This window comes from Scleropages formosus, chromosome 2 (genome assembly GCF_900964775.1).
Source record: "Scleropages formosus chromosome 2, fSclFor1.1, whole genome shotgun sequence".
Taxonomy (NCBI): Eukaryota; Metazoa; Chordata; class Actinopteri; order Osteoglossiformes; family Osteoglossidae; genus Scleropages; species Scleropages formosus.
The window spans coordinates 26,952,768-26,968,533 of NC_041807.1; the positions used below are offsets into that span (position 1 = coordinate 26,952,768).

Genomic DNA, 15,766 nt, shown 5'->3' on the forward strand with positions numbered 1-15,766 from the left:
GCCACCAGTTCACCTGGAATGAATCTTTGGATTATGGGAGGTGCCCAAAGCATCTGGATGAAACCCACACAAATACAAGGAGAACACGTGAACTCCACACTGACTGTGCCAGATCCAAACCCAGGACCTGAGTCACCTGCTACGCTCCTCCCAAAGTATCATTACTACTGTCTATTCAGCTGACTACCCTGTCAAAAGTGACCTACAGTGCTAACTTCATAACGATTTACTCATTTATACAGCAGGGTATTCCTACTGTATCAGTTCAGGTAAGCACCGCGATTGACAGTGCTGCAGCAGACTCGAGAGGCACTGAACTGGGAGCCTTCGCATCATAAAACATGAGCAGCAAGAACCACTAAACTACCTGCTGGCACAGGTAACCTCCTTACACATCCACTGTGGGGTCTAATGAAGCCCCACCACAGACAAGCAGCCACTTGTCAAAGGCAGGAACAATAGATCATGTGCCGGGCACCTGTGAGGGACATGTAGGAGCGCTTACCCTTGTTACCTCCAAACAAGAGAAACTGGGGATGAACAATGGAGCAGACATGCCTCTTCACTGCTCCTGTGGCCAGGGGTGGCCAGTGTCTCCACCCATTCATTACGAAGGCACTGAGAAACACCCTGAGAGATAACCTCGATGTCCACCCATAGCCTACCTGACCCGAGCCACCGAGCCACCCAGCCACCCCTGTCCCCTGCCCGCCTTGCGCTTTGCTCACCGCCTTTTTCTGCCCCTCCCCAAACAAATAGCACCTCCTCAGAAGTTGCGAGGTCTGCCCGGCGCACACGATCGCGCTGTCCGGAGCGCTCGTCTCGCGCACGATCGGGTCGCTGGACAGCGCGCAGAAGACGGTGTGGAGGAGGCGAGCCTCATGAGGGGAGCGAGCCGAGCGCAGCCCTGGACTGAGATCCACACGCGCGCAAATTGGAGGAGAACCTGAGTCCGATCGCCCTCCGCGGCCAGGTCCCAGGATGCGCGAGCTGAGCTGATGCAGGGAAATCGAGACACGTTTCGAAGCTGAATTTCGACTCGGAGCTTCTGCGCTGTTGATCGAGCCGCGCGCGAGACGCTGGGACGGTGCGCGACAGTCACAGCGAGTGCTGCGCGCGCCATGCTTTCGGTGTTGTCAAGGAGCGCCCCGGCGCTCGTGCTCGCGTGGGGCTGCTGCGTGCTCGCGGAGAGCGTCTTCAGCAACCTCAGCGCGGACAACGAGGTCCACTCGAGCTTCATCCAGCGGCGCCTCCGCAGCCAGGAGCGCAGGGAGATGCAGCGGGAGATCCTGTCCATCCTGGGGCTGCCGCACCGGCCGCGGCCGCACCTCCACGGCAAGCACAACGCGGCGCCCATGTTCATGCTGGACCTCTACAATGCCATGTCCACGGAGGGCGACGAGGACGGCTACTCGTACCCGTACAAGCCCGTGTTCACCACGCAGGGGCCGCCGATCGCCACGCTGCAGGACAACAACTTCCTGAACGACGCCGACATGGTGATGAGCTTCGTCAACCTGGGTACGCACGCACGCACGCATGGCACGGCACGGCACGGCACGGCACGGTACTGCTGCTGGCCGCTCGCTTACCTGGATAGGATCTCGCTCCCTGCGGGGGTCACTCGTTACCGCAAGTCCCTCTGTCTTTCAGCAACAGTCATCTAACTATTGAAGCCAAGGGAAGATGAGCCTAGGCTGCCTAGTGGGGACTTTTCTACCTTTTAGACCCCCACCCGCACCACGCAGCAGGCGAGAACGAACGCGCGTCTAAGATGAATCATGTGCGCTCGCGCGTAGACCTGCTTGCTTATTATGCTTGACTTATCCGGCTGAAAAAAAAGTTTTTTTATTAATTAATTAATTGATTTTCTCGAGCTAATGAAAGAAAGGTGCTACAACTGGAACGTGGTGTCGTGTAGTCATGGCTCTGTTCAGTAACTGGAAACTTTGTACCTTAGGCTTAGAGAAGAAGGACGCGGATATCACGTTTTTCCCTGTTTAAATGATTGACAATTTATTGCTCATAGATGGCAAATATATAATATAGTTTCAGCATCTCGAAAATAAAGCCCTGCGTGAAGTGTCTTGAACTGTTTGGAAACAATTCAATAGAGTAAACTTTACAAAATATATTTTTGAAAGTGTTTCTCGGTATGGTCCGAAGACTATGGAAAAATTGTTATTATTATTATTATTATTATTATTATTATTATTATTATTATTAAATTTTCTTAAGTGTTCCAGCCTTTATCCTCTTAGGATATCGCAAGCTTTTCCCCAAACCAAACACCTGGTCTTTCCAAACACCATTTTTTGCTGTGTTGCTACTTTCTTTAAGCATGTTACTCAGTCAGCCTGTTAAAGCTGAACTCACAGACCTAGAAAGCCTTTAGTAGATTTCAAACTGTCTTAGCTACAGTAAACTCAGCAGACACAGCTTGTCTTTGTTCCACTGAACAATTTAGCCAAGGTTCTCAGAAGTTCTCCGAAGATGTCGCATTGCGACGCATCTTTCTCCTTTGCTCTAGCAGTCTGTTGCTCTTACTCATGTCATGGGGACTGAATACAGCTTTGGCAGTCATGCCACACATAAAGAATACTGCAGTGCAATGAAAGAACCAAATCAAAGATCAGATATTGCTGCTCTACAGATGTGTTTCAGTTTTTCCTATTCAAATAGTTCCAGTAATAAATTTGAGGGATAACAAACAGTAAATCTTTCAGTTAGACTCTTGGATCTTTGCATCAGCATGAAAATTCTTAAATGCAGCTTTTTGAACTTATTTCAGCTATGAGTATGTTTTTGAAACTTATGATTTTCTTTCGATGTGTCAGCAGCTATTTGAACTGTACAGTGTCATAGAACCACCTGACGAACAAGGGAATTACATTGTCTCAGAAGTCCTTCTGCAGCCTATGAGTTCTGAAAAGATAATTTCTGGCATGTTTGGCAACAGAATGGGAGGTGACACTGTTTCTTTTTCTGAAATTTGTAATTATAGTGGGAGCTTCTACGCTGTGACTTTTTTAGACTGACTCACACAGTTGCATTTGACCGCAAAGCTCGAAAAGGGCCTCCGTTCTACAGCAAAGATCCTGGACAATTTAAATGCTTCTGTGTTAAAGTTTAAGATACTACTTTGCAATTTAAATTTAAGAAATTAAATCTAATATTCTAATTTCTGATTCTGAATAATAGTAATGGTTGTGTACAATCATTTTCAGACACAAGAAACACTGATTGTATTCCCTGATATTAAGAATGTCCCTGAAAACTGCAAGTGTTATGACTTGCAATTCTTGTTAGCTAGAGACCTCTTTTTGATTGAAGATCACTTGTGAAAATGTGGTTTTCAATATCTCTTAACATATGTGAAAGACCCAAAGAAGTCTGTGCATAATTTCAGGAAAAAGTATAATTACAGACAGATTAAATTATACCAGTCAGTCTAATAAGATACAATATTTAAGTTATATTTTTATTCGGTTGATTGCTCTTCCTTCTGCAATATACAAATATATAATTTGTCTAAAAATATGTAAATAATTACGCATTTTAAAATCAAGAATAATTCTTTCTTTGTTTAGGAGTTTAAAAATGACCATGAGCAGAAATATGTATTGAATGCTAATTTAAGAGGTGTGTATGTCAATATATAAACATGCTAAGAGTTTTTTCCCATATCTCTGCTCTGGAATTTTAAATGCCATGGTTTAAGGAAGAAGAAGGAATTGAAAACCGAGAATCAGTTATTCTTTCAACTTTTTCAAAGCTACGTTCCCCAGAATGACTTCATATAAGATGGTTTGTGCATGTATGTAGAGCTCTCTGGGATATTATTGTATTATAACCCTAAAATACAACCCTTAACTCCACACCACAGTCCTCCGTTCATCACAGTGAAATATATGACATGTGGCCTGTGGGTGAGGGTGTTTCTGCTACATCAGTAGGCTCTAATTCCTATAGCTATCTGAGACTCAGTTTACTACCAGTACAGTTTGACTCAGGCAGTTAATGTTTAGCATGCAATATGATGCTATATTTAAGACAATGGACCCAATACCTACAGATGTAAAATTTGAGAGTAGAACTTGAAGATTTGTTTCGATTTCCAAGAAATGCTGAACTTCAACTGTACCAGCAATCAAACAGTTGCGCATTCGCTAATATCTGAGTTGAATTGTAATACCCCGTTGTAGGTGACATGGGACAGTTCACACTTTTGGTTTTTTGTTAGAAGCATTTCTAAGCTTGCTTGGAGTGATTGTCTAAATCTATTCCCTGACCTGGCACTGCAGACAAAAGAGCAGATGCTATCAGAGCTGCCGACTCCCCCTAAGTAACCCCTCCGGCCCACAATCGGTAGAGCGTGTTGGGACTGGTTTGGAAAGACCAGACAGCTCAGTTGTGGCAATATCCAAGGAAAGTCCCTCAAAGTTTGTCTCCTGTGTGGCAGTTATTTTTTCACCCTTGGCACAAAACAAAGGTGTGATTGTGTGAGGCAGAAAAAGAGGGACTGAGACAATAGTGATGTGGATGGAGATGGAAAGAAAAAAGGAGCAAGAAAAGAAAAGAGCTGATTTTTTCAAGCCTCTGAGCATCAACCACCCCATTCCTTGTGGACAGGAGGAGTGCTGACAAAGCCTCCAAGTCCTGGGTCTCCTCTCCCGCTGAGTGGCAGCCTGGTTTCCTCCGCATTTCCTTACTGTTCTTGGCGAACTGCTTCATTTGGTCTCTTTGGCCCCTGGTACATTAGCCCACAGACACACCGAATTAAAGCATTTCCTCTCAACAAACCACAGCTTCCAGAGCGCCTTGCCCGTTGGGCTGGAGCAGATCCGATATATGCAGTGAAGTCATTCCTGGCCTTTTGGCTGTGGCCTGCAATTTTAGGGAACAACCCGTGTGACTTACCAGTCTGTTATTTGTTATTTAGCTCACAGTGGAAATTAATGCATTGCTCAGGTTTTATTGCTTTATTGAATAGGTTAGTCACAGGTTCCTCTTGGTTTGTCCTTGTGTATATGAGGATTTGCCAGCTTTATACATAGGAAAACTGAAAAGACCCTATAGTGCGTGTTCTCCAGCATCTGTATATGATCAGGTATTACCATCCCTAATGGGTCCCTTGGTCTATAATATTCATGATTTAAGTCAGCTGCCTTGACTCTCTCAGGAGGAATACCATGTTAAAAAGTACTTAGTTTTGGCAGGAATTTGAGTGATATGGTGAATAAAAGGTGTGTTGTTACTTTTAATATGCAGCAGATGTTAAGGAGTAAAAACCCACTGAAACCATCAGCCTCTGGTTACTGCCATGAACGCCTTCCTACTTGCTCAGTATAATTTTTCCTTTTGGAAAAATTGTTAATGGTAAATGGCTGTGAACCTGAGAAACAACTAGTAAACACAGACAATGAGTCATACATAAACAATGGCTAATTGCAACAGCCGTTTCCATTGTGAAGCTGTAGGGCACTGCGCAACCTGTCTTTGGAGAGGTGCCACTCAGCCTACAGTCATTTCACTAGCTTTATAATGTGTGTTAACAGGCAAGTAATTGAGCTTTCACAAAAAAAACTGGTTGGAAGATTTGCTTGAGTTATAAGGGCTGTCACTCCCTATTGCTCGACTTCTCTACATGTGTTGTGATAAGTTGTGTTTTCAGAAAGTGCTCTGAAGACCATACACAGTTGCTCAACTGGAAAATATAGTGTAAATATTAGAATTTCCATGTATATCCCCTTTTAGACTTCATTGGCTTCTTGTAGCTGCCCACATCAGTTTCAAGGCTCTGAATATGGCCTACAAGAGTATCAAAGGATCAGCACCCCAATACCTTCTGGACTTGTTAATCTCCTAAATCTCAGCAAAAGGACTATGCTGCTGCACATCTGGCTCCTTGGTGGTCCCATTCTCAATGGGTCTGAAACTGAAAGTCTGTAGGTTGTTGGATTTGGCATTGATATGGTGAAATGAGCTTCCTCTGTCATTTAAGCCTACCAAATTCATTCTAACATTCAAGGAAAGTCTTAAAACATGTCTTTTGGAACTTCTGTAGAAATTTGTGTTGTGCCATATGGCATAATCACTTTTGTATTTTCTTGTCTGACTCTCAATTCTGTAGGCAGCTACTTGAGAAATGTACATCAGCAAAACAGTAGTGTCAGACCAGCTGACTGCATTTTGATCTGAAGCTCTTTGTTCTAGAATGTACTTTTGCTTACACTGAATTATGTCCATTTGGAGAAAAACATCTGCTAAATGAATAAATATGAATGTTTCTTGTCCTGCAGTAGATGTTTAAAGGTTGGGTCTAGTGTTGGCAAGGGAGGGTATTCACAAGAGCCCCCCAGTGGAGGTGTTGCCCAAGTCCAGGGCGAGTTGCCCACCTGTGCAGCTGCAGCCTGCTGTTCAAAGTCCTTGAAGGAGCCGCCTTGCATTCCAGTTCTCTGAAAGCTGCCTGTTGGGCTCTGTCAGGATTTAATACAGACATTGCTCATGTTCTACAGGCCAAAGCAGCTGTGTGTAGACTTTTTATCTCCTTGGATCAATTGGTCCCCACCCTGTGGGCTGCAAAGGAGATCTGTTTTTGTTCTGGGATGTTCAGCCATCTCAGTGTGCATTGAGGCAACCATTTTTGGCCAGTAGTCTTTGCAAAGACAACTCATGGGACCCAGAGCTGTTGAAAACAAAAAATGTTACAAGCAGATTGTGCGTCTCTAGCATCAGAGGTCTTTTTTTTCCCATCAAATGAGATATTCAGCAGTATTTATATGAGTACGCTCGGGAACAACCAGAAATCATGTCCCCAAACCTTGTCTCACCTGCTTGTAATGTCAAAAGATTTGTGACCCTTTTATTCCTAGCATACTTGATACCTGCTGCTCATATTGGGAGTTTTTTATAGTTGCCAATGTGGCCGAAACTCTAACTGTGATTTTAAATGGACTGAAAAGAAACTTCGTAAGACAGATTGTCCCTCAAACCTTGCTTTACATTAGTGTTTTTTCCATGTAATATGTTTTTACTTGTGATCATTAAATATGTACAGAAATTGTACTCTTTGTAAAACCCTTGAAAGCCATTTTTTCAACATTCTGGCTTAGATTTTTGCCAATGAGGTTTGCATTACAGACTCTTGTTTTGTGGCCGAAATGATATGGATGGAAAAGAAAGAAATGTTGGCAAAGTAGCAAAGAGACACTTAGCAGTGTGAGAACTTCATTTCCAATTACTCTGTGCTGTTGTGATTTTTACTCATTGGGTGCAATTGTCATAGAATATTTAAATGCACATATGCTACATAATTGATGCAAAATGTTGTAAGATGGGTTCAGAATGAGTTTAGTTTTGATTTGTGTGTGATGGTTAAGTGAATTATGAAACCAGTCTAATTTTTTTGAGGAATTCCTGGCTTAAAAACAATGAAAATTTAAATGTGGGAACTTTCTTTAAAAACAAAAAGAACACTATAATTTTCTAGTTTTTTTGTTTCTTGTATGTGGGATAAGCAGATTTATAGAGCAAAAAAACTGCTCATATATGCATACGGTTTGCTGGCACAGTATCAGCAAAGACTGAAAACTGTGTTTGCAGGTTTTAAATGGAATATGCACAATAAGGTTTGTGGCATGGATTGGGAAATGATGCACTGAATATGGTATAGCTCTCAAGTTCTCAGACCTCTCAGTGGAAATGGCTAGACATATCTAACAAACTCCAAAGGCTCTAACTTCATGATGTGAAAGAGAGCAGAAAGCCAAGTTATACCGGATGGCGTGTGATTTCTAGGTTTAAAACCTCCACTAGCACAGTGTCCACCCACTGCCAAGATTAACAAGTTTCATAATGTGCTACCATCAGTGCAGACGAGCATGTCTGTTGTGGGTGTCAAACGGATATTCTGCTGGCTGTGTGCAGCTCCTTAGGAATTGTCACATTCCTCCAAGGTCAGTGGGGACCCTGTGTTAAACGGTGGTGTGATGAGAACATTTGGACAGTTTTTATCATGTTGTATAAAGCTCACTGTGGATATAGTTAGACTAGTTGCATAGTATATTGGCCATACATTAATGCTAATTTATAAAATCTGATTTATTTTAATTTTTTAGGGCTTTGGGGATACTGAAGTGCTAAAAAGTACATTTTTTTGTTAACATGTTGACAAAAATGCTTTGTTTTAAATGTGTGTGTGTGTTTTTTTAAACTCTTTTACTGTCATAAATAGGACAAACCTCCTTCAGAAAACAATGGAAAATGACAGTAATCAGTAGTCACAAAACACAAAGAAGGGGTAATCCTGAAATCACCAATGAGACAATTTTGGAGAGCAGCACATTGAGTGGTATCGCTACCTCCAATTCCACTGTCAGCAGCCAGCTACATTTTATGCCCACCAGCAGGCTTTAATTTGCAGTTGTAAATTAAAAAGGTAAACGGGTTTATTGCTTTGTTAAACTAAGTGATACAAATGTACACTGTGAACAAAATAGATTCCCATTCTAGAGAATAAATGTCATATTTCTGATGTTTTTGCAGAAGTGAGAAATGAGAAGCCATTACTGAAGTGGCCCATTGTGAACGAAGAAACGCATGTACTGTAGACAACATTTAACAAGTTCAGTAGAAAGCAACCGCAAGTCCCAACTGTTATGAGGGTTTTGTGAACCATTTCCATGCGTACTTACTTCTGGACCTCATGCTATGCTTCTAAAATACTCTTAATGGACACACATTGTTACAAAACATTTAGGCAAAGCTACCATGGTAACTGCAGACATAACTCTTATAAAGGCAAGAGTACCCATCCTTATTGGTCCAGTCTAATACACACTCGTTCCAGAGGTTGTCTTCCATTCCAGAAATTTTTTGAGGACTGGCATTCATGTTTATTGTTTGCTATATTGCGATTGTTACTTTGCTGCAGTCAAAACCAATTCCTTTTTTTACCGTTGGCTGTTCCATTTCCACCACCTTTTGATACTAGCATATTTGACTGTACCATGCTCTTTGTTTCTGCCAGTAATTTCTGCAAGGTTTACCATAATGAAACTAGAGCCCGATGTCTTGATTTTCAGACTAGAGAGATGGTGGAAAGAAAGAGCTGCAAGTTGAAAAAGAAAACAAGCTTTTGGACTGGATGAAAGCTGTGACCTGCTGACCAACTGCAATGTTGTTAAAACAAATAAAAATGTCCAGTGTGGAAATGATGAAGCACTTGACTGGTGAGTGAAACAGAGCAGTGTCTAAAATGTGGGACGACTGCTAGCTGACAGCAAGCCTCACAGAGACAGGCCAGGTGATAAGGAGTGGAAACATGACAAGCTGTGTGAGAAGCAATGAGGAGGGAACCCTTAGCCGTTGTAAACAGCAGTACTGAGGCTTTTTTCATGTCTTTCCCCCTTTGTCTGAGTTACATGCTTGGTTTGAGTTACATTACCCTTATAAATTGGCATATTTATTCTGTTCATGGTAATATACATTAATCTGCTCCTTCAAGTTATATTCCTGCTTGTGGCTGTATTGGCACTCTGGGAGGTCCATTAGCTTAAGAGTTAAAACCATTATCTTAGAATATGGGTTCAAAACCACATGAAAAAGATGATGGGTGATTTTCTGAAGAGCAACTTCCTAGTTAACTGGTCTTAATTTACATCTTAAGGCTGGGTGAATTTTCCCACTTTTTCTTAATGTGTGCTAACTTTTTTTCCAGAGAAATAAAATACATTAAAGTGTGGAGTTGCCATGCAGTACTAGGTGTCTAGAGCTGGGCGTTGATGAAATGAGTTTGGCCAGTGGGACAGTGATAATAAGGTCTCGGGTCCACCCAATGACATGCTTCAGCAGAATCCTGCTGTAATTACAAACAAAATGTTTTTTGCCAAATAGAGGTAACCTGACATATATCTCGGGTCTTGAGTTATGTAATTGAAATGAGACACATGGACAGGAGAACTCAGTTTCATTGAGCTCTGGATGAAGCAATAATAGAGGGCACAAAAAGGTCTTGGTACTTTTATGGGGTGATTACAGCTCTGTTATGACTGTCCCACAGTGCCATAAATCATTTGTTTCGATGCCCTTTACATTTAATAATAGTCAGATGGTTACAAACTTACGGCAAATCCAAAGTTCAGAAACAAAATGTCAACTCCGCACATACTGAGCTGGAATCAAACCCACGGCTACAGCAGTACCCACGGACCTGCGATTTAGTGTCAGCCCAAGATAAAAAACAAGATTGGCAGCTCAGGTAACTGAGCTTGAGATCTTTTAATTTTATTACCAGTCGAGGCAATATCATCAGCGAAAGATTTTCACCAAAACTGCAAAGCTCATCGATCAGCTGTAGCTTCATTCCTAAAGAGTGCAATGTCTTTAACTAATATACAATTAAATGTTTCATAGATTCTGTTCATAACAAAAACTCTAACCTGACTTGAGAAAACACGTAAAAACTTAGAAACTGCGAATTCTTCAATAGCCTATAATAAATTGCAGATTTTCTGGGTTGAAATAGTGCCAGCAGGGTGTGCCTACCATTATTTCTAAATTAAGAAAAAAAGAACAATTCAACCCAGCAGTAGTAGTAGTAGGAAATCCAGACGAGACCAAAAAATACTGGTCCCCAGGACCCTTCTCAGCCGAAAATTGCATTTAAAATCTATCGCATTAGTTCTTGCAATGTGGAAGTACAGTTCTCATGGTCTCTGAATTATTTATATTTATACCTTGTTTAAGGATCATTTTTCCACACTGTGCTATATTTATCTGTACTTTTCCTGTCATGTGTCTATCAGCTGATTTAACTTTGGTGACATTCAAGCATTAACTAAACCCACATGAACAATAAAAATCCCAAGTAGATTTTTTAGTTACATCCTTGCATTTGTGTTCTCTGTAAATATCTGAAGTTCTTCCTTCTGTAAAGAAACTCCAGCGGAAAAAAATCCTTTCCCTGAGATGTTCAGTGGGACACGATGTTGCGTTCCTTTCACATTTCCTCAGTGCCAAGTAACACTTGCCGTGGCAGAAGGGAAGGGTAATTGTGGAACTCCGATGATGAGAGTCGTGAACGAAGTGCAACTGAGCAAAGGTGGTATAGTGATTTAAAGTGACGGCTAGAGAAGGTAATATAAGGACAGAACAATCTTTATTCCAGGATTGGAAAATTTAAGTCATCTGCCGATATAAAAACTATTCTTATTATGAGTAACTTCTCCATAAAACAGGCTTTACTTCCAGCATTTAATTGGTCAAATAAATGACTGGCTGAATACTGAATACATTTAATCAGGTTTTTGTAACTTCCTCTGAGCAAGCATGACCTGCAAGGCCTCAGAACAATATAAATATACCGCAGTGGGATTATGTAATCCAGTGCTGCCTGTGGGCAGGAATTCACAAACTTGGTCATCTTTCCATTATAAGAAGGCTGCTCTTTTGAAGCTCTCCTTTTCCAATCTGAACAGTCCTCCAAACGTTGATCTGTAAACTACAGCTGAAATTTGATGGACAAAAAGATGGCTCAGGACACTGAAGTAAAAACTCAACGTTTAGAAATAGAACTCATTTTTAGAATGCAAGAGGTCGTCAGGGTTAGTTTTGAGACCTAGGGAAGTTGATTCATGCAACTCCCTCACAAGTGCTAAGAGGCTGTGGCTACGGTGCCGAATTTAAAATCGTTTCCACACAGAGTCTACGGACTGCCCTGCTCTGTAATTCCATAAACCACAAGCAAGAGTGCTTGATTCCACCAGATTGTGACCCCACCTTCATCACTGACCACCAGCTTTATTTGCTGTTTCCATCATGCTTGGAGCGGGAGCCTTCCCCATTGACTGGTTTTGTGTGTGTGGGATTTTTTTTTCTTAGAAGGAGATGGGGAGGGGAAACTGAGGTGCCCTCTCGGTTGGGAAGCGGAAACAAGAGGGCGCGGAACAAGAGTGTAAGGCTACGGGACAGACACTTGCGCTAATGTGTTGTGTCACCCACCTCTTTGTTGCATCAGGCAGCGAGGTGTCGGGGAAGTGTCTTAGAGCCATGTGCTGGGGTCCTGACAGGAGGGGCCGGGGTCCTTCACAGAAGAGGTCGCCCGCCGGGGCATGGGCCATTGGGCTGTCCTCTTCATTATTTCCCATGCTTTGTAGCTCAGCAGTGTGTTTCTTCTACTCAACGAATACATTAACACCTCTTTATAGTGATGTGTGAGTAACACTAATTGTTTTGTACTGTCCATAAATGTGTTTTGTTGCTTTTTTGTAAAAAAACAGAAGACTGACAGAGAATCAAAAAGCTGTTTCCTAGGATGATCTTTGAATCCTTACAGCAGTGATGGAGTCCTGAATATGTACACGGTAGCAGCCGTGTGTACTCAGTGTGTTTCTAATTAGGCTTCAGAGACAACCCTTAATGAGCACCCTCTGACCAATGTGATGCTCATACTCATTTAGATGAATTGCATGGCAAACAGGAGCACAGTGCATGTCTCTAGTGTGAGTGAAAAGAACTGACTTTCATGTGTCCCAGTAGGGTAAGGGAGGAGGTCATAATTCACCTTGTCATCGTGGGCCTCGGCAGCTCTGCTGAGGAGTGGGGTAGGGGGCTGTGTCTTGATCCATGTGCTACATTTGGAGGTGAAGGTCATTGTGAATTTGAGGTTGGATGCAGTTGGCATTCTCATTAAAAAAACATCATTTCCACAAAAAGTTTTAAATTATGTCTGTGTTTCCTATACAGGATCATCTCATAAGATGATAACACTAGAGTATTTAATTTTGCATGTGTTAAGGCGTGCGAGTTCTATTCAGATATTGGCACATGCAGAGAAACAGATGGTTATGCTGTTGTATCCTCGACCAGGTGCCCAACTTGAATCACGATAGTAATTATCTGTGTTGGTGGATAAAGGGCAAAGTTGCAGTCTATTCAAGCTACTCAGAGCAATGATATGTTAATTATAGAAAATGTCTATGAGGTCACTCAAGAAATGGGTACATCTCAGTGGGAAGGGCGCTGCATTAAAACCTGCGCCGCCCTTCGAGTGGTAGGGTGAGTTGGGGGTGGAAGGGCATAAATGAACAGGGTTATAAATGCCGTGGATCATGTTTCTCCAGCCGACCGTTTAAGACCTGCACTCTCTTGGAAATGTTTATTTAGCGCATGTAGGGCGACCGCGATGATGGCCGCTCGTTTCCTCTCAGAGGAAGCAATAAATGTGCCCGCTTGTGTTTAACTGCACCTCTGCCTGGCTCTTAATTACTGCCATACTCATTTAATGGGATTCAGAAGAGGAAAGGGGCAAAGAGGGAGAGAACCAAAAAAAAAAAAGAACAGAGAAAATATGTGGGGGGCAGAGGGGGCAATAACAGGAGACTGCAGTTTGAGCCAAACCATCGATGTTCAAAATAATGGTATATGTACACAGGTTTGTGACATTAAGTTTTTTTTCAGTCATGTCAACTACAGTTTAGATTTCCATATGCGCACTCTATGTCCCGTGTGACTGCACCCGGGAGGAACAAAGCTGACTAATACGAGGAGCCTGTTTTTTGAAGACTGGATTGGACCCTGTGGCCCTGCAGCGGGAAGAGTCAGGAAGCAGCTGAGAGGTGTTGTGCGGAGAGAAGGGGCCGGAGGGGTAGGAAGGGGTTGCGGGGAGTTTCACAGCTGCAGCCGGCGCTTCTCAGAAGCACAGATAAAGGGCTTTTAATGTGAAGGGGCGTATGGGAAGATTAAGGGGCCTAATTCTCCCCAGGCTGGAAGAACAGGTCTGTATTCCCCCACCACGGTCTGCACCTGCACTGGCCTGAGGAGGAGGATGGGCCTGGAGGACACAGTCTCCTCGTAGTGGACGGTCCAGAGGAGAGGGGTAGCGCTGGCTAGTGGGACGAAGGTCAGGTTCGCCGATGTCATCACTTTCTTGGCATCCTGATTTGCAGGCCTTATTTACAACAGACAGTTAATCACACTCCGTGAAGGGGGGGACGGTACAAGACAGCGAAACAGATTTTTCATCTGCACCTTATAAAGGGGAACCTTGGAACTACACATAAACTAACAATATTTAGCACGTGACACAGTGTCACGGTGCAGCTTTTTTGTGTTTTAACTTAATGTGTGGCACTTGTATGAACTCTAGAGCCAGGACTTTTTTAAGCAGAAATGTACCTGCTAAAATGTGTCCAGTGCAAATGCACAGAAAAAAGCACAAGAGGCACAGATGATTTCATTTAGCTGGGATCTGAATGAATAAGTAACAGAATGGCTTGCATGTTTGGAAACCTTTAAACACATTCCAGGAAGTATCTTTAGTAAAAGTGGGATAGAGGCTGTGACAGCTTGGTGGACGTCATCCATAAAACACTATCAGGAAAATGGAAAAGCACTTATGTTTTTCCATCTGTGAGAGTTGGGGGAACTGTTTGATCTTCATACCGAATGAGTAGTAAAACTCAGCTGTTTACTTTGATGTTATGGAAGCATGTTAGGGACAGAGTAATGATTTTGGAGAGGGGAAAAAAAGCATTAAAACTCTCACAACTATATTTCAGTTTAAACAAAACATTCTCAGTCTTTTTCTGACTGCTAAAGAAGTAACCAGTGTCCCTGAAACATTTTACTGTAAAGTCTGGTGGAGTCGACATACGTTGATATATGCCGATGGGAGATCTCGATGAAGGAGCTGTTTAAGATGGACGTCGTTGACAATGAGCAATCTCGGGCTTCCAGAACAATCTATATCATTTATAGTAAGTAGACAGTCTTTTTTGATGAACCCTTAGAATTAGAAGCCTTCGTTGACCAAAGGTTTTGTTGCTGCCAGAATGGCGAAGGTGGTGTCTGTTTTGAATATCCCAGCAGGCTGGGTCCACAGGACTGGTTTCGAGCAGCACTCTTCAGCAAAAACCGTGTGTAAACAATGAGTGCTCTGGGAATCTGGGGACAATGGGCATGAAGGCCCTTCGCTAATCGTGAACAGAAACCCGTCTTCTATTGAAAAGTAATTAGATCCATGCTTTTCCCTGCTTGGTCTACACAGTGCGGTCTTTGTATGCCCTGGCCGCTCTCTGAGAAAGAGGGACAGAGCGGGAGCAGGAGGAGCGGAGCGGGGTGGGCCGTGGGGGTTGACATGGAGATGGAGTGACAAAGAGAGTCGAGAAACTGTCCTCAACCAATTACTTTGAACAAAGGTGCTGTTTAAAAGAGGGCCTTTTCTTGGCTTTTTTATTGTTTTGTTTTTGACAATCTAAGTCGGCGTTACTCATCCACATCTCGTACTAGTTGTTTCGCGGAGAGGAGGACTTTCAAAAGTTGTACTCAGATATGGAACAGCGCAGGAGAGCCAACAAGCAGCCTTCTGTTCATCCCAAACTCCAGGGCTGTGGTGCAGATAAAAGGTTTACAGCAGTGCCAAAGCTGGTCAGAGTTCAGTGTCAGTTTGATAAAGGACTGCTGAGAGACTAGGGAGAATCAGGAGGAACTCATTCAATAAATTAATTAATCAAGTTTTCTTTTTTCAGTGCAGCACCATTATCAATCGCATAGTTATGCTGGGCTCTGCTACAAGATTGCAGAACTTTTTAAGCCAATATGTTAAGTATTGTTATTGATTAAGTGTATTTTGTTCATGTAGGGTAAGCGATGTGAGTCTGTCAAATCAGGGGGACAGAAGCAAGATCAGCATACTCTGGTGTTTTGAACATTTAACACGACATGGGGACTTCTGGAAACCAGGCGAAAGAAAGTTCAAGGGGCA

The 15,766-nt window shown here is 42.7% G+C and overlaps 1 protein-coding gene across 1 annotated transcript in view; it reads left to right on the top strand.

Annotated features, from left to right (window-relative positions):
• Positions 1-475: 475 nt before the first annotated feature.
• Positions 476-15,766, top strand: part of bmp7b (bone morphogenetic protein 7b) — a 28,887-nt gene continuing 13,596 nt past the window's right edge. Inside the window, exon 1 of the mRNA XM_018756572.2 lies at positions 476-1,521. Within this exon, the coding sequence (XP_018612088.2) occupies positions 1,122-1,521 (400 nt within the window). The 5' untranslated portion in view covers positions 476-1,121. The remainder of the gene's footprint in view (positions 1,522-15,766) is intronic.